The sequence below is a fragment of the Pyrgilauda ruficollis genome, unplaced genomic scaffold, assembly GCF_017590135.1.
Source record: "Pyrgilauda ruficollis isolate IOZ18807 unplaced genomic scaffold, ASM1759013v1 scaffold22, whole genome shotgun sequence".
Lineage (NCBI taxonomy): Eukaryota > Metazoa > Chordata > Aves > Passeriformes > Passeridae > Pyrgilauda > Pyrgilauda ruficollis.
In genome coordinates this window covers 6546642-6570518 of record NW_024521428.1, presented here as the reverse complement: position 1 = coordinate 6570518, position 23877 = coordinate 6546642, and the positions used below count along the sequence as shown (strand labels likewise).

Below are 23877 nucleotides of genomic sequence, written 5' to 3'. Positions count from 1 at the left end.
TACAGGACATCCACCAGCAGTGGTTTCTCCAGCTGTGCAAAAGCAGGGATTCAGCCAGGGAGGAACACCCGGGTTCTTATTTGGATGAGTAATCATTCTAGAAACAGTATAGTCTTAATCTGCACCAGGGGAAGTTCAGGTTGGACATTAGGAGGAATTTCTTCACAGAAAGGGCGATTAGATACTGAAATGGGCTGCCCAGGGCGGTGGTGCAGTCACCGTCCTGGAGGCGTTTGAGGAAAGGCTGGACACGGCACTTAGTGCCACGGTCTATGGACACGGCGGCGTTTGGTCACAGCGTGGGCTCGGTGACCTCAGAAGGCTCTTCCAACCGAACTGATTCTGTGATCCAACAGTCATTGCCAGTTACTGATCCCGGGTGATTAAGTGGATGTTTCGGAAGAGACATTTCCATGACAGGGGATGCTGAAGCAGTCGGGCTGGATTGGCGGGGCCGAGGCGCCCCGCGGACCCCGATTTCCCCTTCCCGCCGACGCCCTCACGCCCCTGCCCGCGCCTCCGCCACGCGCATGCGCGGCGCAGGGAAGCCTCGCGAGAGGAGGGGCGGGAGGCGGCGGCCGTTCGGTCCCCTGCCCGGCCGCCGGGCCATGGCGGCGCCGCCGGCCTCGCCCGGCCCCCGCGGCCGCTTCGAGCAGGAGCAGGACCGCGCCGTCCGCGCGCTGGTGCGCTGCGTGACCAGCCTGCCCGAGGAGGAGCTGGGCGGAGAGCGCTTCCAGGCGGCGCTCAATTTCGCCTGGTCCAACTTCAGGTCAGCGGGAGCATGGAGGGTCCCGGTGCCTGCCGCGGGGGTGTGGGACGGGGCGCGGCCCGCCGTGCCCGCCGTGCGCCCTGACTCGGGAAGCGCCGGGCGCCGCGTACCAGTCTCTGCCGCAGGATCAATGACTGCTGCTCCGTCACGTTTGGATATTGGTCTTTTAGGGATTTTCTCCTGCTCTGTTAGACGGTGCCTTTCAGCGTGTTCATTTAGCCGCCCAAAACTTTGTTGGAGGGAGATACATTATGGATGTGTGTAAAGAGCGAGTGAGGAGGACTCTGCCAAATTGAGATAAACCTTCTGGCTAAGAATGCTGTGCTGCTTGTGTGAAAGGTTATCAGTCTGCATGAAGAGAACGTGTTTGGTATTATTTGGACTTGTCAAAAACGTGGTCTTTATTAATTTCTAATACATTGTAGCCCTTTGGACTGCCACCTAAAATGCCCTTACTCGAGTTTCACACACAGTTGTCAATTATCACGGTTATTGTTCCAGTCTGTTCTGCCCACTTGATTTGGACTCGATGATCCTTGTGGGTCCCTTCCTGCTCAGAATGTTCTGTGAAAGCTGTGAAGCTCTTACACGATGTATTTCCAAGTACACTTACTAACTGCTCCCTCTTTGAAATCGTATGCTGCTAGTAGCTAATCCATGTTTACATGTACACATACATGATTACATGTAGTGTAATCAATGCTGCTTTACATTTTTCATGCTGATTAAATGCTTTTTTGGGGAAGCAGTAGCATTGCATCTGTTAATGCAAACTACTAGTGGGCTCAAATAAAATTATTTTAATATGCAAATCTCACCTTCACTTTTGGTCAGCTTGTGTAGCTGTGCATCCCTCTTTTAGATTGAGGAATTGTTGGGGTTTTATTTGGGTTTTTTACATGTGAAGAAAACAGAGCGGGTGATGCAAAGTGAACAAGAAACTTTTGACAGGGAGGGTTGGGAAGAAGAAGGGTTCTTTCATGCCAGAATTGTTGTCCAAGGAATGTGCATGGACCATCAGCCTGAAATTATCTAGTATTACGTTTGCAGACAGTGAGACCTTAGGTTGTAGCAGAAACTCTCCTTAGTTCAAGTATGTGAAACTTGTTATTTGTATTGTTAGCTTTTTTGTGCTGTAGTTCTTGGAGCCACTTATTTATTTCCATGAGCACTCAAGTCCTCTTCTATTCATGATGTTCTCAACTTGCCTAAAAAAACCCCATCCTTTTCTTTTTGCATGTGTGTTAGTCATTGACTGAAGCTTTGAGTAACAGATGAAATAATTTTCACTAATAACTTCCCTGCATCTTATTTTTTCTTTTCAAGACATATTCTTGATTTGATTTTTTATTCTTTTCAGTGTGATATTCTAAATCTTCCAGTTCTTACACTTACCACCATTCTGAATTAATGATTTCCTATGTAAGCTGTGCTTTAATAAATTACAAATTTTCTTAAACCTAATGCCACCTACTTAGGGCTATGTTTTATTGTGCTCTTATTCCAGATCCTTATACAGTTGAAATCAGACTAAGGTGTCTGTAGTTAACAAAGTCTATTTTCTTTTCTTTAATATGGGCCTGTCTTTATCCTGCAGTGCTGCTTACTAAAAATCCTTGTTAACTGCCTTACAGTTTCACTTTCTAGTTCATTTCGTTGGCATTGAGGTGATTTCATATTTTGAATTTCAGTCTATTTAGCTTAACTGTTGCTCATGATTGGGATTCAGCGGTTTTCATTTCTGCCTGTGGTCATGAGAATTTTATCACTTTCTGTCACCTGTTGCTGGAAACATTGGTTTTGAGGGCGTATAGAATGTCTTGACCTTGTCCTCAGTGTTGTCACATCTTATTCCCTGTCTTTTGATCTCTGTATCTGAAAAACCTATTCATAGCCTAATTTAGTCTCTGAAGTCCATTTTACCTTTCATGAGTTCCGTTTTTGTCCCTATACATATATATACACTTTTGTTGGTATATCTGTCTTCATTTTTGATCAAGCTCTCTTTTCACTTAGACAATTTCCCTTATCCTGTATAAAAAGGAGCTTCTTTTGGGTGTAGAGGCCTTCCCATGTGGGTGTTTGTTTTGCCTATGCCTGTGATGCAGGTCCCAAATAATTTTGTGCATTTGACACCAATGCCTTTGACAACACAGTTCTTGATCTCCTTGCTCTACTTGACTTAGCAGGCAGCATATTTTAATTGCTTAGTTTGCTGGTACAGTAGTAATTTTCCATTCAGCTTAGAGTGCTGGTTAAATGTAACCTGCATTCAATTTTTTCTTTTTTTCAGGCAAATTTATTTTATCCTGCTTGAGCTAAGAGATGTCAAAATTGCAGGTTTTTTATGCTTAATGCTGTTGCTGAATTGAGTGTGCATTATTAAACTAGTAATGTTGTCTTCATATATGTAAATCAGCTTTATTTTCTTCCTTACTTGAGCTTCCTTTTAAACATATTCTAATACAGATTTCTTACACAGATTTCACCGTTTTCTTGATGTGAACAGTCATAAAGTAGAGAGAACAATAGAAGGGTAAGTTTTATGTCTATATATTAATAATGCATTGGTTAGATACATGTTTTTAAAAAGCCTTCTTGATGCTATTTGTGTTATTAGAATACATGAAAAATTGGTAATTCATTCTGACCTTGGAAAAGCTGCAAGCTGGAAAAGACTAACAGAAAAATTTCTGAACTTGCCACTCCCAAGTACCGAAGAAACAAAGGTATGTACGTTGCAATTTCCTTGTTCTTTTTTTCCATCCCTCTTGCATTTACACTGACAATGGGAGCTTCAGTTATAATGTGTTGGAAATTTCAGATGACTTAGTAGTGGGCTTTAGAGTTTCTGTTCTGGTCATGGATTCCCAGAAATGAAAATTTATCTTCTCAGGGTTTCAGCAAGTGGAGTTTCATGACTTAAAGTACACACGATCGCATTGCAGAGCAGGTGTTTTAGGGTCAGCATTGTACAAATGCTGCAGCTGGAGTCTAGGTGAATCTGGATTACTCTCTGTACTAAAACAACAATCAACTGAGCATTTCTCATTCTTTGCCAATTTTTTTACCTTAAGTAATCCATCTGGGTGTTTTGGTTTTAGGGTTTTCAGTTGGAGTGCTCCTGTCCTGTAGCTTCCATGAGACTGGGTGTGTTTCACCATTGATACACTTTGTATTGAATCAGTTTGGGATATGGAGTGGATGAATATGGCAAAAGTTGTCTCAGTTTTCTTTCCAGTGTGGCAGTGTAATAATGAATTGGATCTTAAAAAGTTTCTCCTGTTGGGAGATTTAAGCTTCTGATTTAAGAGGTGGTGCTCCATGTAATGATGTTCTTTAATAGAGTAGTGTGTTCTGAGCTGCAGTTTGAGTTTACTTCTCATTGAACTGACATGTATCTTTTTTTGCATGTTCTAGGTTCCTTTTAATTTGCGGGGAAAACCCAGGAGCCCTTAATAGCTTACACATATTCAGTTGCTATACTGTAGTCTCTAAATTTTGGAAAATGTACCTTTAAAAATGCTTGTTTTGAGATTTGAATGAAATTACAACCAACCAAACCAAACACCCAAGCAATCACTTAATACTTGAATGTTCTACATTGGTTCTGTCAATGACCTACTGGTTTTCTTTGACAAAATCAGTAATGTTTGGTAGGAACATGTGATAATTCTTGTATAGTAAGTGAGTATCATGCTGCTTTATCTGGAATTTGAATTATTTTTTCTAAAATGCAACTGGAACTCGTTCCAAAACATCTTTGTGTGTTTATGAATGTGTGAGTGTATAAGGATTTAGACAGCAGAATGTCTAGATATGAAATGGTGGCTGAAGGTCTTTGTAAAGTTACAATGAGGCCAAAGAAAAATCTTTTTATAGCAAGAAATGGTTATGCATTGGTAAACAGATTTTAGGGAATAAACAGTAATACAAATCTCTGGACCATACCAGTGTTGGCACAGTATTCTAACCTGACTGACGGCTTCTGTTTCACAACTGAAATATTAAAGATTCATCTTAAATGATTTGTGTCGATTTTCAGATCTGAGAAGATAATGTGAACATGATATTAACATGTGGTGATTTTAGCCTTTATTTGAAATAATTTGCAATGTGAAAAGGGAAGCTAAGACTTGGTTTCCTGCAGGCCCATTTCCTGTGTCCTTCCAGTTCATCCATATTTATGTGGCTGTCCATTATCCCTTGTCCTGAGGTGACTTCTGACTTTCACAGTACTTGCATCTTTTCCATATTCTCTGATTATTGGCTCAGTAAGAGGCAGCATATGCTGTGGCTGCTTTTGAAGGATTTGTATACTGATTGGCTAATTAATAGGCAGAAGAAAATGGGTAACATTCAGTGGCATCTTGCAGATGTTATTTTTGTAATTCAGGACTGGGGAATGGGAACTAATGGGCAGCATTCCTGCAGATAATAGGCTGACTTTGTTACTAAGCAAACTCTTTTAGACCACTTACAGACTTGTTTTTTTCTAATGTGTTTTAAAGACGGATACACACTATTCCATACTGTCTCTTCTGTTGTGTTTGTCTGATTCGCCATCCAACACCACCTATGTGGAAAAACCAAGGGTCAAAGAAGTGGGTAAGTTTACAAGATGTTTATATGGCTAATGAAAGATACAATCTGCAATGCAACCTGATAAGACGGACATTTTCCCTTTTCATTTTATTATCTCCTTCACTTCACATTGCTTTATTGGTTGTTTTTATAGTTTATACATTTAAAATAGCTTGCAAGTCTTTCCTACCCCTGTTTATGTTGCATCACTTAATTAAGTTTTCCAGCCACTGAAGTACCATGGGAACTCTCTTTGACGTGTACCACTATCACAAACAAACGTTCTCCACCTGTTCAGCAGTGCTTACATGCTCAAAGACAGACAGTGGATTTCTGTCCTGAGTCTCTGTCCTGCACCTCAATATTAGATCTCTTGAAAAAGTTTTGGTGATGTAAATTTCTACGTTTCCTACATAATCAAGGAAAGGGAGATACATTTGAAGGTTTCCAGAGGGAGATCCCAGCTGCCTGCTTTCTAAAGTAGGATTTTTTCACTCAGTGCCTGAGAATGAGGCTTGTGCTTAAGTTTGAGTGGATACCATCCCCCATTTGTTTACAGTGTTGTATGATAGACTGAAAGAAGAATATTTCAGACTAACCTAAAGAAAATCTTGCATCTTAAGATTCCTTTTTGAATGATCTCTGCACATTCCCTCGGCGGTGTTTTGAATGCACTTTCAGCCCATTCCAGGAATGTGAATATGAAGAAGTTATCTCAAACACCACTAATTACAGTTGAGTAAGCTTCACATTTAAGATATCATATGTTGTAAGTGTGATTGTTACTTTGAAAGTGTGGCACATCACATCATGGATATGTGGTGTCTTTTCGGAGAGTAAGACAGTTCTTGGTTTTTGTTGTTTGCAGTCTGGGATCCTTGTGCATATTTAAATTATACATTTAGAATGTTTCCATTGAGCTAAATGGGACTTCCTAGTCACAATGAATGGTGTGTTGCATTCTTGCATGTTTTTCCAAGATTGAAGTGTAGGGTAGTGTAACATAACATAGTTAAATGTGCTGATGGCACGCTGTGTTGCGTATTTTGAGCGTATAAGCAATAAAGTTGAGAATTAGTAAGGGATATACGTGGTTGATATGTCACAATTTGTGTCATGTTGAAAGTGCATAACCTTGTTAATGGAACAGTGGTGTAACCTTAAGTGGAAGGGAATGTCTTTTGTTTTAGCTATAGACTATCAAGGTAATTTTAACCTCGGAAGTGTTTCTAGAGGAAAAGAAAGTCAGTTATGTGGTACTTACTATTTTTATATTTATATTTCTCTTAGAAAAGGAAGAAGAATTTGATTGGGGAAAGTATTTGATGGAAGGAGAAGAAATTTACTTTGGTCCAGGCGTAGATACACCAGTAAGTAATTTCTTAAGGTAAAAACCCCAACTGTACAAATTGGTTTGAAGTGTGTGAGAGATCTGATTGAGTTGTTCTAGTTTGTATGCTCTGCATGTTGATTCTTCCAGGATTCTCCAGTACTCTGCTCAATACCATGAAATAAGACAGACCCAAGCAGAATAACAGTAATACAAATACTTTTGTTTTTCACAATGTTTTGACTTAGTCCTGCAATTAAACTGTCTGCTTCTGCTGACCCTTGCTTCCAGCTAATCAGAGCTTGCTGCAGTTCTGTGATCTTTTCCAGATCTCTCATTTGCTGGTTATTAATGTTGTGTATAACTTAAATCATTCTCTGTTAGACAGTTACATTAGTCCTAGTGTCCTGAATTTACTTTATAGTGTAAAAAAAAAATAGTTAATATTTGGTTTGAACAGGAACTGAATATAGATGTGTCTGCTGTGTTGTACTGAAGTGTCCTGGGGTTTGTTGTACTTCATAGGATTGGTCTGGAGAAAGTGAAGAGGAAGAGGACACTCAGCCCTTGAGTAGGGAGGACTCTGGTATTCAAGTAGACAGGACACCTTTAGAAGACCAAGATCCAAATAAGAAGACAGTGCCTCATGCTTCCTGGAAAGGTTAGAATAAGCTGTAATTCTTCTGATATACATACTGAAATTTAGCAAGGTAATGCAGCTTTTTAAATTATTCTTTAGTGAGGTATTGTGTTACAGATCTATAATTGTAATATAAGATGCATGTTACTGTTCATTACTAATGGGGTTTTTTACAGTAAAGAAACAATATGGAAAGTTTGATCTGGTTTCTGTTACTGCCAATGGAGAAGAATTCTGTTAATTCCTGTGGAAATTCACATGGATATTCCAATATAGAAATGAAAACTTAGAGTTAGGGCAGCATGTAGTTGTATGGATATAATGTAAATTTTTAAGTATCAGAATGCTGAAACAAAACTTATTTTCCGACAGAAATAGTTGCCTCATTTGCAGGTATTAAATGTTTCTGAAAAAACAAAAAGGTTTATTTAGTTAAAACACTAGTGGTTTTCTCTTGAATACCTTTAGGGAGTATTAAATGTAGCTGTATTCTTTTTCATAAAATATTGTGGTGTACAGTTTACTTGGCACATGACAACTGCATAGTATATATTATATAAGCAGTAGCTATTATAACTGGGATTAGGTAAAGTTCTGTTGGCAATCGTATTTTAGAAAAAAAATGGTTTAGGTATGTACTAAATGTCTAATAAAAAGGAATGTAGGGATAAAGTTGATGACATTTGGCAGTTTATTTTTTAAGTCAACCTGTTTTTGTATATAGCATTTGAGAATTGCCTGAGACAGAAGCACGTTTTTTGAGAAAAAATTGAAAACCATGTAAATCTTCAAGCTTAAAGAATCATATATTCTGAGCTGGAAGGGACCCTCAAGGATCATAAAAGTCCAGCTCCTGGTCCTGCACAGGATCACCCCCAAGAGTCACTCCATGTGCCTAAGAGTGTTGTCCAAATGTTTCTTGAACTCTGTCAGCCTGGTGCTGTCACCACTTCCCTGGGGAGCTGCTCCAGTGTGCAACCACCTTCTAGGTGAAAAACCTTTTCCTAATATCCAACCTAAACATCCTCTGACACAGCTTCAGGCCATTGCCTCAGGCCCTGTCACTGGTCACCAGAGGGAAAAGATCAGTGTTTGTTTCTGCACTTTCCCTCATGAGGAAACTGGACCGTGGTGAGGTCTCCCCTCAGTGTCCTCCTTTCCAGGCTGAGCAGACCAACTGACCACAGCTGCTTCTCACATGGCTTCCCCTCTAGGGCTGTCACTGTGTTTGTAGCCCTCCTTTGGACACTCTGTTATAGCTCTTTCTTATATTGTGGCACTCAAAACAGCTCACAGTATCCAGATGAGGCCTCACAGTGCTGAGCAGAGCTTATTTTTTTAGGGCTTTTGCAACATTTGGGAAATGTGGCATTTCTGTGTCAATTAGTTTGTGCACAGCGGTATTAAATTCCCAGTGCAGTAAAGTGTAAATGGCTGTAAATGGTAATTCATTTGAAAAGATCTGTGATTCTACAGCTGAGTGAATAGGCTTTTTAATAACTTTTTCCTGTGTTTTGTAAGCATTTCCTGCATAAATAAAAACACCTTGCTGCCTGCCCCATGTTTTCACAGTCGGTGAGCCTGATGCCCGCAGCTGGCTGGAGCAGCACGTAGTTCCTCAGTACTGGACAGGAAGGGCTCCTCGCTTTTCACATAGTTTGCACTTGCATTCCAACCTGGCTGCAGTCTGGTAAGAAAACAATATCACTTACATGTTCCTTCCTGGCATACAATGGTAAATATTGACTTTTTTAAGCCTCTTTACTGTTGGAAGCATAAAGATACTATAGCTATTACAATTCACTTAAGAACAGAATTAAATGGATGCAAATTAATAAGCTGAACAAATGAGCTACTTTTTCTATTAATATATTCTTATCCTTTTTTTTTAGTTTTTATTAAGTCATGTCAGAGAGGGGGGGTTTAATATTTCAAAGACATGAATCTTAGTGTTGAATTTTGTTTGGCTTGACCTTTATGAAAGTCTCTGAGGACCTAATATAGGTGGATTGTAAGTTGTCCTGGAAGTGAGGAGTCCCCTAATGTTTAAATTTTTAAAATGTTTTTCGTGCCTTCCTTACAAAGTTAAACATAAATTTTGTGTGGGGAAGGAACTTAAAATATATATTGCCATAATCTGCCATGGCCTTGGAAAGAAAATGAGAATTAAAAATAAAAGGGAGTCTAATTCTTTTCTGTCCCAAATTTTGATGTATCAGTAATGAAGTTCATTAGATTTGTCCTTGATTTTCTTAATTTAATGAAATTTTTAATGAAGGAGTTATTTTAGTGTAAGGTGGTTGTCTAGCCAGTTACGAAACACAATTTACAATGAATATTAGAAAATGGGTAACATGAATAAAGCAACGCTGCTGCTGCTGCAGTGTTATTAGGAGATGTGTGTTTTACATATATGTATGATGTATAACTAGTATTACTTAATTTGAACTTTTTGTTTTTGAGTGTGATTGCATAACTTTTGCCACTGATGATACTGATGAGTAAAAATACTAAAAATGTAAATAATCATTCTAAATTATAATATACTTTGCTAAAATACGAAAAGGTACTGAGGAAGGTTTACAAAGAATTGCATAGGATCATAAGAGAAAATTCTTAGGTGGCTATGAAAGTTTCCATTTCTTAAGTAAACCTGTGAGTTAAAGAGAGAATTTTCTTACATGGGTTAGAGAAATCTGTATTTTACTTTTTAGCTTAGTATTTTTTATAGAAAGTAATGATAAGATTTCACAGCTCTGAATGAGAAATAACTGAATAATTAAAAAAAAAACCAAACCAAACCTACAACCTTCCTCCCCCTCCTGCCCCTAAAATAGTGGAAATGCAATACTTCAGGCATTTGCTACTTAATTTCGTGTCTATGTAAGATGAGATGATATTTGGGTGTTTTCCACAGTATCTTGCTTAGCAATATGAAAATAAACTGTGCTTTTTTTATATACTTAAAATGTCCCCATGCACATTGAATCTGCTCAGATGCGAGCAGAGCAAAACAAAGCCTAAAAATTATTGCTTCATTCTTACTTTCAGGTGATTCAGCTGTTATTTCAGCTATTAAATTGTTTTCGTTTCCTTTTTTCCTAAGGGACCACCATTTGTACACCAGTGATCCTTTGTACGTGCCAGAAGAGAGGACACTGGTCACAGAAACTCAGGTTATACGAGAAACTCTTTGGTAAGTGCAGCATCGCAAAGCTTGCATTTTAACTTTCAGTGTTTCTCTCAAGGAGATGAGAGGTCTATCTTTGAAGATGTCCAAAGAAGGAATTATTACTGAGCTTTTAATTTACACTGTTTCTGACGGTAAAGATGCTGCATTTGTGTGTTAACCATTCACATTTGAGGCACCGGAACAGATTGTCCAGGGAACTTGTGGATCCCTGGCAGGTTGGGTGCAGCTTTGAGCAACCTGGCCTGGTGAGAGGGGGTCACTTCATGGAACTACATGAAGGCTGGAACTACATGATCTTTAACGTCCCTTCCATTCTGTGATTCATGAAGGAGAAGGTAGCTTGCTACTTTTTTTTTGGCATTGATTATTCAAGTCTAATTGTTAAAAAGAACCAATTTGTTCTTATCTTATCTCTGTAGATTTATAAAACAGTGTCCAGTTTTGGAAAGCAGGCTGAGTCATCCTATAGCTGGAAATCATCTCAACTGGAAAGAAACTTTAGGAAATATTTACTTCATGCCAGTGTTTAATTGTTTTGTTCTGGCAGCAACTTGAGAGTACCAATAGCATCGTACTTGATCTGTGGTCTCCTTTTACTCAAAGAAAATAAACTCTTAGACAAGGGAGAGCTAGTTCTTTTATTAATTACATATAAGTCCATTAAGGGAGAAAATTACTACTCTTTTTGTTTCTTTTCAAGGCTACTTTCAGGAGTGAAAAAGCTTTTTATATTTCAGCTGAATGATGGAAAAGTGACTGTGCGGAATGATATTATTGTAACTCATTTAACCCATGTAAGTTGTTTTTGAATCTCAGAGGAATATGTAAATAGAAAGATGTAATTTGTGGGAATAGGAAATTAAACTGCTTGTGGAAATTTCTACAAATTTTCTCCATATTTCTGCAATTGTGTTTTGTCTGTATAAGAGCGTCTGGCTTAATGCAACTGAATGGGCTGTTCCTGTATCTGGGAATGTGATGAAGCAATAGCAATTCCAGAATTTTATAATATTTTAATTCACAAAAATAATATTGTAATTCAGTTTTTAGGTTTTATGAAATACAGTTTTTGTTAGATGATTCTGAAGGGTTGTTTTTTGTTGATTTTTAGAATTGCCTGAGATCTGTATTGGAGCAGATAGCAGCATATGGTCAAGTTGTATTTAGACTACAGAAGTTTATTGATGAAGTGATGGGACACAGCCCAGAAAGCATAATGCATGGAACAGTTTCCACTCCAAAGAAGACTACTGAAGCCCCATTCAGAACCTACCAAGCTTTTATGTGGGCTTTGTATAAATATTTCATTAGCTTTAAAGAAGAACTTACTGAAATTGAAAAATGCATAATCAACAAAGGTACAGTGCAAGGGAAGTTTTACATGAGGGGGACACACAAATAATTAACATTGACAAAATTTGCATTTCTGTTGGATGTTATTTTATCTTGGTTTTTTTTTATTTTTTTTTTTATTTCCAGATAAAACAGTCACACTTTCAATAGTAATAGATAAGTTGTCTCCTAGACTGGCACAGCTGAAGGTACTTCACAAGGTGTTCAGCACAGGAGTAGCAGAAGTGCCACCTGACACTAGAAATGTTGTACGAGCATCTCATCTGCTTAATACCCTCTACAAAGCTATTCTTGAATATGACAGTGTTGGAGAGGCATCTGAGCAAACGGTAGGGGAAGTAATTCCTTCCTTAATACAACAACACACTAGAAATAAAGAAGTTAGTTACTAGATTTAGTAACTAATGCATTGTTGTTTTTTGACATGAGTTCACTCAACCTGGATGAGAATGGATTTATGAGAGGATCAAGAGCAGTGTTTCTTGAGGGCCAAGGGGAAGGACTTCTGGAAAATCAGAGGCCGGGAAGTTGTTTTGAAAGAGGGAACTTTGGAATAGCTTTCCCTCCTATTTCTACAACTGCATAATTCAGTTAATGCTGAAATGTGGGGGTTTGGATTTTTACAGTAACTTGATTATAATATTGAAAAAATAGTTGATGTCATTATATCCTTTTGTTTTCTTGATTTCAGTGTTATGAAACCACAGAATGTTTTATGACTATCCCTTACTGTTTCAGAAATGTTAGAGTGCAAAAATGCTGTTTGGATTTGTGATGACAAGAATAACAAGGGTAGCCATTAAAAAAAAAAAAGCTGCAATTTTTATTTTAACATTTTATCTTTAAAATCCTTAAGTGTAGTTATGTGTATGCTAGAAACTGATTGCACAATTAAGAGGTTAGACTTCGCCATATTGCTTTCAATGTTTGGTATAAAAACACCCAGGCATTTTTTTTCATTTTTTCTTTGAATTTAGGTATCCCTTTTGTTTTCTCTCTGGGTTGAAACTGTGAGGCCATACTTACAGACAGTGGATGAGTGGATAGTCCATGGTAATTTGTTCGATCCTGCAAAGGAATTTATTATTCAGAGGTAGGGATGCTCGATACGAGACATACATAATGCTGTGTAAGTAAACCTGTTGTAGAACCTAGAGTAAAGGGTAACAGTAAAAGTTGGTTTTCACATTTGCTATTTTGCTTAAGAAATAATTTCTTAATCATACTTAATCACAACTTGTCTCAAACTTCCCATTAGGGAAATTACATAGATACGGATCTCTACCACATATTGTTGTAGAGTAGAACTCAGTTATTTTGGTTTTTTTCCCTCTATAGTAAATAATGAGCAGGCTGACTGAGTATACTGACTTTTTTAAAAAGCAGTTAACCATTTTTCAAACACAGGACGTTTGCAAAAGTTACAAAATTTAAATTCTTCTATTGATCTTAAGTTGCTGTGGATCAAATGCTATTTGGAATTAAAATGCTCACTGCTTCTAACTTGTAGTAAAGTTAATATGGTGTCTTGATTACATATGCATACCCTAAACATTACTTGAGCTGTTAATTTTTGTTCTGTTGCTGTGCTACATTTTGTTGGTCCCTTTTTTTGAGAGCCTGGAGTGGAAAGTGAATATAGAAATTTAAGTTCTGGCTTGTAATTACAAATGCATTTTTCCCTATCTGCCAAACTTAATTGAACCTGTGTCTGTTAACACATATTGAGGGGAGTATGAAGTAAGACAACAGCTCTAGCAGCACTATTGTAGTAATTCCTTGGTAGCAGAGATCCTTAGCATCCTTACTGTATCCTATTTTTGTGGTTCTATAGTTGTGTTTTCAGTGCTGATCTTAAGTTACATTTATGCTTAATTTTAATAACCTAATTTTAATTATCTAATTCACGTTTTTCCATCTGACTTCAAAAACCAAACTGAGTATCTGATGTAAACAACAAAAGAATCCAAAGTGACCTACAAATTGAGTTTCACCTACTCTAGAATTTTTCAGCTTTTCTGGTAGTAGTTACTTCAGTTTGAGGTTTTAAATAAGTCTGCAAGTCAGTCGCTCATCATTTTGACACTAAGGATGCATGTCACTTTGAATAGTTAACATCCTGGACAAATTTAATTATAATTGCTCTATTTGACTTGCTGTTGGGGTTTATTTGGTTGTTTTATCTCCCATGATCTAGTTGTTTGTCCTTTTCCTAGATAGTTTGCAAATAGGGATGAGCTGATTTTATATAGTTTTGAAAATGCTTCTTGACTGTTCTAAGATAAAGGCAAAACAGAACAAAGAGGATACACATCCTCTAGTAATGAGGTTTCCTTTTGGAAAGGAAAATACTCAAGAGCTTTTTATTTCTTTGCAGAAACAAAAACGTTCCAGTTAATCACAGAGATTTTTGGTATGCTACCTACACTTTATATAGTGTGTCAGAAAAGACAGAGAATGAAGAGAAGATGAGTGATAATGCCAGTGCCAGTTCTGGCAGTGATCAGGCCCCTTCAAGCAGACAGCACACAATGGTGTCTTTTCTGAAACCTGTGCTAAAGCAAATTATCATGGCTGGAAAATCCATGCAGCTGTTGAAGAACCTTCAATGCAAAGACGGTTCTCCACAGCAGGCTGCATCAAGAGGTGAGATGTCAGTTTGAACACCACTGTGCCTTAGGCTGTCTAACAGTATGGGTGTATTTTTGGTAATGGGCTTCCTCTGGCTTTACAATAATATAACACTCTGTGGAATGCCTGTATTGTGGCTGGTATCTTCAGTTCTGATGGAAAACACTCTTCTAATGCAAACAAGTGAAAAGAGCAAAGTGAATAAAGTTGCGAGTTCCATGTTCTTTTTGTTGCTTTAAATTTTTCTCAAACTTCTTTCCATGTGCTTACAAAACAATTTTTTTTTTTTTGTTATGAGATAAAACCAGCTTGTATGTTCTAATAGTAAAATTGGTGGTTTTTTGTAAATAATTGTTTTCCATTACTTGGTGGTTAAGTAATCTAAGATAGCATGCAATTTTTTTTTTAAAGCTTACTCATAAGTAGATCAAAGATGTTAGGATATCTAGGATATTTGTCTTGATTGTAAAACATAATACAACATTGTAACTCATGTTGGGTTTGGGGTTTTTTTGCTTTTTTTCTTTAAGGAAACAAAATTAATTTTTTCATTTTGCTGCTTCTTCATGTTTAAAAGTAGAGATAGTTTATTTATTTTGGAGACTTACTTCAGTAAGTACTGAAAGATTGTCAAGTGCTAAAAATTAATTTTTTTTTCTGAATAGTGGTCTAAGTGTAGCATTTGAAACATTACCTTGTGAATGTTGGGCTGCGGAGTTCTTTTAGTTCAGATGCTGTTTTGTCTAATGTGCTGCCCAATTCAGATGCTGAACGGAAGAGTTTGTATACGCTGTTCCTGGAATCAGTGCAGTCTCGCTTGCGGCACGGGGAGGAGTCTGTTCCAGACATTATTACAGAACAGCAGGCCACAAAGCAGAGCCTGATAAAGATGCAGTCCATAGCAGAAAGACACTTGGAGCTGGATGATGTCCATGACCCACTGCTGGCTATTAATTTTGCCAGGTAAATGAAAGATCTTCCTGCTGTGTTGTTGAAAGCAATATTCAGCCTGGTGACATTTGTTAGATCGCATTTTCATTGCTGCTGCTGCTACTGAAAACAAGCAAGTTCAGAATAAAGGCGAGCAGCAGCAATCAGCGAGAGAAGCTAAATAGACACTCTGCTTGTGCATGATTAAAGAAAAACAAAGTCAGTGAAGAATGTGCTACTTGCAATTGGTAGCATAGAAAATTGGAGTAGTCTTTATCATAGCAGGCTTTTAGCATATAAGTAGTTTAATAGTGAATGCCATTGTAAAATCTGAACTTTTCGATGAGTTTCCTTGGTTTTTGTAGACAATGTCATTGGTTTGCACCACATATATTCTTAGAAGAATGCAGCTTCAGTTTGCTGTGCTTAAATAATTTAACTGTTAAAGCCTTCCAAAATCCATGTTACTTGCATAAAAATTCTTCATTCTTCATGTTGTGAAGGAAGTGAGGCAAGTCCTATAGAGAGCATATAAATGTGTTGGAAATTAGCAGGAAGGATAAACTCTGAAATCTTATTATGTGATTACAAATAAGAAAATAGCTATTTATGTTTTCACTAAATACTAATGGTGTATTTACATGTTTTAAAACTTACTTTAAAAAAGGAGGAATTTGTGTTACAGAAATCATAGATAGGACGTGACTTCCTTTGTTTATTGGGACTATTGTAGTTGTCAAAATTTCTGCATTAATTCAATATCTAGCTCATTCAGTCTATCCAGGCAATAGCTATGAGCCGGACTTCCTCTTACAGTGGTTACAACTGGCAACTAGCTTTTTACAAAGTATTGCAATAATTTGATGCTTTCTTTGTAAAAACAATTAAACTTACCAAATGTGTAACACAAACACTTTCTTCCCATCATAAAATATTATAGATGTTTTTCAGGAGTTATGTGATTGTAGAATGTTGTCTTCTGTGGTACTCTCATGTCTGGTGATACACAAACAGTATGATGGATCACTCTATAGGCTGGATACATGCTCTGCTAATAATCAGCTTTTATTACCCATGCACCATGTATTTCAGAGCAGAGGACCCAATTGATTAAAATCCTTGAAGGTGTGACATTTGTTTTATACCTTGTATGAATAATGAGCCTTCTTCCCTAAGTATCTTGTTTTATTTTGAAGATTGTATTTGGAACAGAGTGACTTTCATGAGAAGTTTACTGGTGGGGATGTCTGTGTGGATAGATCCTCAGAATCTGTGACCTGCCAGACTTTCGAACTGACACTGAGGTCTTGTCTTTATCCTCACATAGACAAGCAGTACTTGGAATGCTGTGGTAATTTGATGCAAACTTTAAAGAAGGATTATAGGTAAGAAGGTAGATTTCTTTTTCCTTAACTTAGTTTTTTTTTTTACCAGTGGTATATCATCACTAAAAGAAGCGATTCTGTGTTGTGTTTCCACTCCAGTTTCATAAAGAGCTATAAAGTCATTAATTAGAAAAGACATGATAGGCTCTTGGGTGAAAACTTGGTCTAGCTTGAATCGAAGCAAAGCTGTCATTTGTCATCAGTGGATGTTTGGTGGGGATATTATTTCCAACAGTATTTCTTAGTAGTGTTGTCATTTTAAATTCATTTTAGGGGAGAGGGACAAGATTTCCAAACTGCTAAACAGTATTTCTTAGTAGTGTTGTCATTTTAAATTCATTTTAGGGAGAGGGACAGGATTTCCAAACTCTGCTGTTTCTGAGAATTACCTAGCCTCTAAGATAGCTTCCAGTGAAGTTAGTGGAGCTGTTAAAGCTTACAGGAAAAAATGCCTTGGTTAAACAAAGGATTCACTGTAGACTTTGTTGTGTTTGTATTCAGTACTGAGTTTTTGCTGTGAAGAGTTTTTAAGATTTTTGTTTCTGTAACAGTTGTGTTTTGCATTCACTTGTATGATGAGACTCAGGAAGTGTTACATGTTTCTCCCATTCAGGCTTGTAGAATATTTGCAGGCAATGAGAAATTTTTTCTTACTTGAAGCTGGAGATACCATGTATGACTTCTATACATCTATTTTTGACAAAATTAGAGAAAAGGAAACTTGGCAGAATGTTGCTTTCTTAAACGTTCACCTACAAGAAGCAGTTGGACAACGATATCCTGAGGACAGTGCAAGGTAAAGTGCAAAACATGCTTTAGTTACATTTCTTTCACACTTAGCTGTATTAATGTACTTAACTTGCATAGCACAATACTAATTATTGTGTACTCATTAAAATAATGTGTTTTAATGAAGTTTTGAGCTGTTTTCCTCTTTTCTACCCAAGTCCTCCGGACTAAATCAGACAGTTAATGGTTAGCAGTGACAAATAGAAATTAGTGAAACTAATTACTCATCTAAAACAGATTCTCACCAATTGCATCACTTGTTTCCTTGCATAGGTTGTCAATATCATTTGAAAGTGTTGATACAGCAAAGAAGAAACTTCCTGTCCACACCTTAGATGGTTTGACATTGAGTTATAAGGTAGAGTTAAAATGGCTGCAGTTCTTACAGATTTGAAATGTTGTATGAAAGTGACTTACATTTTCTGTCTTTATTATCCTCTCCTCCTTCTAGGTTCCTTGGCCTGTGGATATAGTTATAAGCTTAGAATGCCAAAAAATTTACAATCAAGTTTTTCTGCTCTTACTGCAAATAAAGTGGGCCAAGTATAGTCTAGATGTTCTGCGATTCGATGGTAAGATACTCCTTCAATGAAAGATACTCTCTTTTTGTGGTTTTGTGGTCTAAGGATATGATTAGTCTTCTGCTTTCTGCAGTAAGTAGTATAAACTAGTCAGAATTTTGATTCATTCTATAAAATAATAATCTCTGCTAGTGTCACAAATTATGTGTATTAGGCTGAGCATGTTTTTGACCTCTTTCCAGCCTCAGGGGCAGCTCCATTCATGCATTCCCTTTGTCCCTTTGATTCAAGTCTAGTTAGTTATATGGGAAACTTTCTACTTCATTCTACAGACTTTGCTGTTGAAAGAAAGTCTGTCTGCCACACCCTAATGTTTATGTATAGTCTTTTTATGAGTAATACCTTGCAGACAAGTTAAGAAAACAAGATGAAAAAAATACTTTATTTGAAATTGAAAAACAGTAAACTGTTGGGGGATTATAGAAAGATTTTTTAGTATTTTCTTCACCAAGTTAATGTTTATACTCCTCCTGTCCCATGTAAAGTGGATATAGACTTCATGTTTTAGAAAAATAAATAAATTAGGAAGTTGATGGGATCATCTATATTTTGAACATCAGCTAAGTAATTATCTTCCTAAAAGTATGTGGTTTTTTTACTGTTTAAACTGTATGGGTATGACTTTTTGTTTAAGTCTTTTCCCAAAAAGTGCAACACTCTTGCTTTTTTTTTTTTTTTTTTTTTTTTTAAAGAATTAGTCTCTGCTGCAGAAAACTCACAGGTTAAGGAAGAGCAAGGAACACTTCCTGTATTTGGACCACAAAAAGAAAGTATAAAACAACAAATACATCGCATGTTCCTCTTAAGAGTGAAACTTATGCATTTTGTCAACAGTCTGCACAACTACATCATGACTAGGGTTTGTCTTATATCACAATTTCATTTATATTAGGAGCTTGTAACTGGAGATGAAGTATTCATTTTCCTTTAAAACCTAAAAAACCCTCTCAAACAAAAAGCAAAATGTAAATATAATGTCCTTTCTGCATGTGTTTCAGTTTCAACTTGGCCATGTAAAATCAGTAATTCTAAAAATGCTTTAGAAGTTCTACATGCATATGATTGATCTTTGGTTGTTACTGATTCTTTTGTCTGTTTCTCCCAGTTATAGATGACTTAAGGACAGTAATGTAAGATGAGGTTTCTGTAAGTTGTAACTTAAGGACTGTTATGCTTATAAAAGCATTAGAACAGATATTTTAGTTGGATGGATTCTTCTCAAAAATCTCTAGTGCACAGTGTATACATGACTTTCCAAATACGAAGGCAATGCCTGTAGATACGTATCTGCTCTATTATTGCCTTTCTTGCTTTTAATAAAACCAGTATATGCTCCAGTTCAGCTCTCTCAGTATAGTCATTGTGCCTCTGTGTAGTGGCAATATATCTATTTCTGTGAGGAATGTTGCTGTGTAGTTCTGAGAAGAGCTTGAAATTTTTGCTATTGGTGGTAATTTGGAGGCTAATGCTAAAATTTGAGAGGGAAGAGCAAATGAATCATGCAATTTCAGGTTCTTTAAAAATATATTGGAAGAGAGTCACAATCACTTGTGTACAGCATTGAATTTAACAACTTTGGTCTTCTTTTTAAGATTCTCCACAGTACAGGCTTGGAGTTTCAGCATCAGGTAGAAGAAGCCAAAGACTTAGATCAATTGATAAAGATTCATTACAGATATCTATCTACGATTCATGATCGCTGCTTACTGAGAGAAAAGGTGGGTGAAAAATTAGTATATTTGATGTATTGAGTTATCAGGACAAGAAGGTAGTTGTGTATTAATTATGCAGTCTGTTTTGTAGCATGTATACTAATATATTGGTACTCTTGAGGAAGTGATAGCTTTTCACACTGAGATCCAGTTTCCCTTGCTATTCTCAGCTCAGTTCTATCAAGGAAAGAGGATAAAATTGAATTCTTTATATCAGGTACTACACGACTTATTTGTTTATCGAAGATGGGAGGTTTTGGACTAACTGAGGTTATTAATGTTAAGAGGATTATACATAGTGGTATGGCAGGAAATGGAGGTACCTGGATAGCTTTGTCACCTTTTATCCCACATACTGTCTGTGCAAAGCCCACATCCAAGTAGTCAGCTGGGAAATGAATTGGAAAACAAATAAAAACATCTTCACTTTGGAAGAATTACATTGTACTTTGGAGATTGCTTTTACAAGTCAGATTAAATGGCACATGAAGCCTTTGTATTGCAGTGTAATAATGAAAATTATTATGCTTAACAAAGAATTTCTGACTTCTTGTGTTTTAATTATTTTAGGTGAGCTTTGTGAAGGAAGCTATAATGAAAGTGTTAAATTTAGTACTGATGTTTGCAGACCGTTGGCAAGCTGGTTTAGGGGCTTGGAAGTAAGTACACATACCTAAAATTCTACATGGTCAGCTCTGAGTATGATTTTGTGCCCAGAACTGCATGTCCAGATGAGGCTGCACCAATGCTGAATACAGTGGGACAGTCACCTCCTTTGTCCATCTGGCTGTGCTGTGCTTGATGCACCCCAGGATGGGGTTTGCCCTCCTGGCTGCCTGGGCATCCTCGCTGCTCACTCCTCTTGAGTTCTTGTTGACCAGCACCCTCAGATCACTTTTTGCAGCCAGTTCTTTCCCCATTTATACTTCTGTTGGTGCAGCCTGCTGCTTGAAGGATGAATGATACTGGGCAAGGCTCCAAGGCTTTGTCAAACACTCAGAAGTTGATGTATGATCCTGAAGCCAGCTGGTGTGGACTGGATTACTTCATATTTTTCAGGACTAATTTTCTTTGGCACAGATGCTACCTAAAACTTAGATCCCACTCTCCTGTGACATTAGGAAGTTGCTATTTTTGGCGTGTTTTTCTCATTGAGAGTGTCAGAAATAATTTGTGAATGCTGTTGATAAAGACTGAAACTCAGGCCATGTGCTTGCATGCTCTTGGCATGAAAAACGTGGCAGGAAGAAGTCATAGCTGCTGTCATCTGTATCTTCTTGGGAGAGGGGGAAAAAGGAAAGGAGTGACTGTTGTGAACTATGTCTTCTCCTTTGACTAGTGAGTGCTGGCTGACAGAATCCAGAGTGGAATTCAAGAGAGTGCTGGATAGTAAAGCAGTGTGGGTGTCCCTGTTTCACTGACTGTGTAGGTCCCCAATGACCTCCAAAGCAGTAAGGACCAGGAGAAGCTCTCTTGCTTACAAACCTATGTAGGAATGATAGGTGTCAGTTAGAATGACACAGCTTCTCCAAGTCACTGCAGGGATTTCTAAAGTGTTGACAAAATTATTAATGCCCCTTTGATGTTGCTCAGATGCTCCTGTCAAAATTAAGTTCAAGGCAGAATTCTATGTAAAGAGTACTTTTGTCATTTTCTGTGAAATTTGGTCATATTTTGAAGATAACATAGGGGCTGGTCTGTTAAGCATTCCTCTGTTAAACTGTTTTTTAGGATGGAATCCATAGAGAAGATGGAATCTGATTTTAAAAACTGTCACATGTTTCTTGTAACTGTTCTTAACAAAGCTGTCTGTCGAGGCTCTTTTCCCCATTGTAAGTACATGAGGCTTTTCACATACCTGCACTTACACAAGTTTGCTAGAAATGTGTTTGTGTTTTAATCTGTTGTAATGTTTGTTGGCACATGTTAAATAATCTCATTTTGTGAATTATGCACAGAGGGACACCAAGACTTAACCTCTTACTAAGTTAATTATTTTTTTAGAGTATTTGTGCCAAGCTTTTCCATGACAGCTGTCTTCAGTTTATCTGTTTATTTGATGAGGGGAAGGTGTGTAGCCAAGCAAGTGACAAGCAGTTTTCTAAACTAATGACACTAAGTTCTGGTGGCATAGAAGAGCATTCTTTTTGTTGATATTGGGAATGACAGCTGTGATATATCTTGAGCAGATAGGATTTTAGTGTTATGGTGCCTCAGCTGCAGCTGCACTGGGCTATTGGCTCTGCCCATCTGTTGTAAGTTATTTCCTTGGCAGTAGAAACAGCAGAGGATGACATATCTATGCTTCTACTTACAACCTGGTATGAGCTTAAATTGTTAATCAGTGTCAGTTTGAGTTAGGGGGAAAACTGCTCAGTGAGGTTGTGGGGCATCAGGGTTAGCTGGCATGCAGATGGGTGTTCTCACAGGTTTCTACCCCACCTGTAGATGTGCCTCGGGGACATGACTTAGTGGTGGACTAGTGGGCAGTCTTAGGTTAATGTTTGGACTTGATTATTTTAAGGTCTTTCCCAACCTAAAACCTGTGTTTAAAACAGGCAATATTTGCCGTCACTGCTACTCACATCTACAAGAGCTTGTCTGCAGAACCATCCTTGAGAATGGTTTGGTGTATATAAACCTCCACAACTTTTATGTACAACAGTATTTCAAACAAAGGAGCTAATTTCTTACCAGTTGTTACCACTGAAATAACTAGTGGGTAGCTGATGATGAATGTGGTGAAGTACTATCTAATCTGTCAGAGACTTACAAAATGTTTTACTGTCCTGAAGTGCTAAAGTATTACAATTTAAAAAGTAAACCTGTATCCTCTTAAAGGACAGAATTGAATTTTGCAATAAATCTTTGCAGAGTGCTGTGAATGCAAATATTAACTATGTTTTTATGGTTTGTTTCACAGTGGAATCTTTAGCTTTGTCACTGATGGCTGGCATGGAACAAAGTTAACACCCACTTCCACTGAATTACGGGAGAACTGATAGCAGGATTTATGTTGAAATTCCTGTGTTAAAGAACCGTAAGCGTTTTGCACTCCAGTTTAAAATGTATATAGCTAAATGTTGCTAGTGTTTTGGAGCTGTGTAAAATAGTTTAAAATGTAAATAATGTACAGGTATTTAAGTGTATTGGTTGTGGCAGTGTTTGTATAGGCTTCAACATCAAAAAACATGTATAGTGTAAAATTCATTCCATGTAAGCAATCTTACTTGAAAATGTGTTAAATATATTTCATGCTGAAAAAAGGATTTTTTTTTCTTTTATTATGAGTAATTGATGGTTTACTTTTTCCATTAATTTTTCAGCTGTGGATAGGTCACAGGGCAGTGTGGAGTGGTGTGACTCAAATCTTGGTGTTTAGAAGGTTGGTTGAGTTAATTTTTGGCCTTTTTTTCTTTTGCAAAAAGGCTGAGAAGCATTCACCTTCTTTGCTTAGTGGTTCTTAAGAAATCTTTAAAGAAGACTGTTACAAGAAGCTGATGTAAAACAATACAAGATTAATTTATCAAAATGGATTATAGCAGAACATAAAACACCAGTATTTTTTATGTTAAATGTTCAAATGCTTGCTAAGTTTAGTGGTAACTCTGGTCACTTTAAGTAAGATTCAGATGAAAGTGTGTAATGTATTAGTTTTAATGATTGGATTGTTGAGATGTTTCAAAGGTGGTCAGATATGATTTGACCTTTATCCTTCTTCTAAGCCTTTTGCAAGCAAATGTTTCCATCTACTAGCTAATCTCCTGTATAGCAGTAGATTGTGATACAGAAGCCTACATTTCTGGACAAGTAAATGTGGAACTTGTTCTGCATGAAATGACTTGCCCTGTCTCCTCCCCTTTAAAGTTTCTCTGGAATTGTGGCATCAGTACACTTGCATTAAAAAAAGATAAAGGCAATCATAGCTATTTACCTAATGATTTTTTTAATAAATAAAAGATTTGATAATTAGAATTTCA

At 37.3% G+C, this 23877-nt stretch overlaps 2 protein-coding genes across 4 annotated transcripts in view; both read left to right on the top strand.

Moving 5' to 3' along the window:
* The first annotated feature begins 579 nt into the window (after positions 1–579).
* TUBGCP5 (tubulin gamma complex associated protein 5) lies at positions 580–23877 on the top strand. Of its 3 annotated transcripts, XR_005955236.1 has the most exons (25): positions 580–769; positions 3252–3305; positions 3390–3498; positions 5281–5377; positions 5977–6087; positions 6644–6723; positions 7209–7344; positions 8896–9013; positions 10430–10519; positions 11217–11310; positions 11628–11874; positions 11996–12198; positions 12847–12962; positions 14247–14515; positions 15265–15463; positions 16627–16815; positions 17429–17611; positions 17878–17962; positions 18056–18176; positions 18878–19044; positions 19778–19903; positions 20468–20556; positions 21629–21729; positions 22821–22937; positions 23224–23877. XR_005955236.1 is itself a non-coding variant. In XM_041468578.1 (24 exons), the coding sequence occupies exons 1-24, from the start codon at positions 609–611 to the stop codon at positions 22865–22867; spliced, it is 3192 nt and encodes a 1063-aa protein (XP_041324512.1). In that variant the 5' UTR covers positions 580–608; the 3' UTR covers positions 22868–23877. The 3 variants fall into 3 exon arrangements, 2 of the variants coding, with proteins under 2 accessions (XP_041324512.1, XP_041324513.1); XM_041468578.1 differs by having other exon boundaries at positions 22821–23877; XM_041468579.1 differs by lacking the exon at positions 5977–6087 and having other exon boundaries at positions 22821–23877.
* Positions 22821–23877, top strand: part of CYFIP1 (cytoplasmic FMR1 interacting protein 1) — an 83161-nt gene continuing 82104 nt past the window's right edge. Inside the window, exon 1 of the mRNA XM_041468576.1 lies at positions 22821–22937. The gene's annotated coding sequence lies outside the window, so the exon portion shown is untranslated. The remainder of the gene's footprint in view (positions 22938–23877) is intronic.

Bases quoted from the DNA above. Each gene is read 5' to 3' on its own strand.
- TUBGCP5 (XM_041468578.1), top strand. From the start codon at position 609: ATGGCGGCGCCGCCGGCCTCGCCCGGCCCCCGCGGCCGCTTCGAGCAG. The intron at 9,014-10,429 runs GTAAGAAAACAA...TTTTTTCCTAAG, and splicing joins TCCAACCTGGCTGCAGTCTG to GGACCACCATTTGTACACCA. The intron at 12,199-12,846 runs GTAGGGGAAGTA...CTTTGAATTTAG, and splicing joins GAGAGGCATCTGAGCAAACG to GTATCCCTTTTGTTTTCTCT.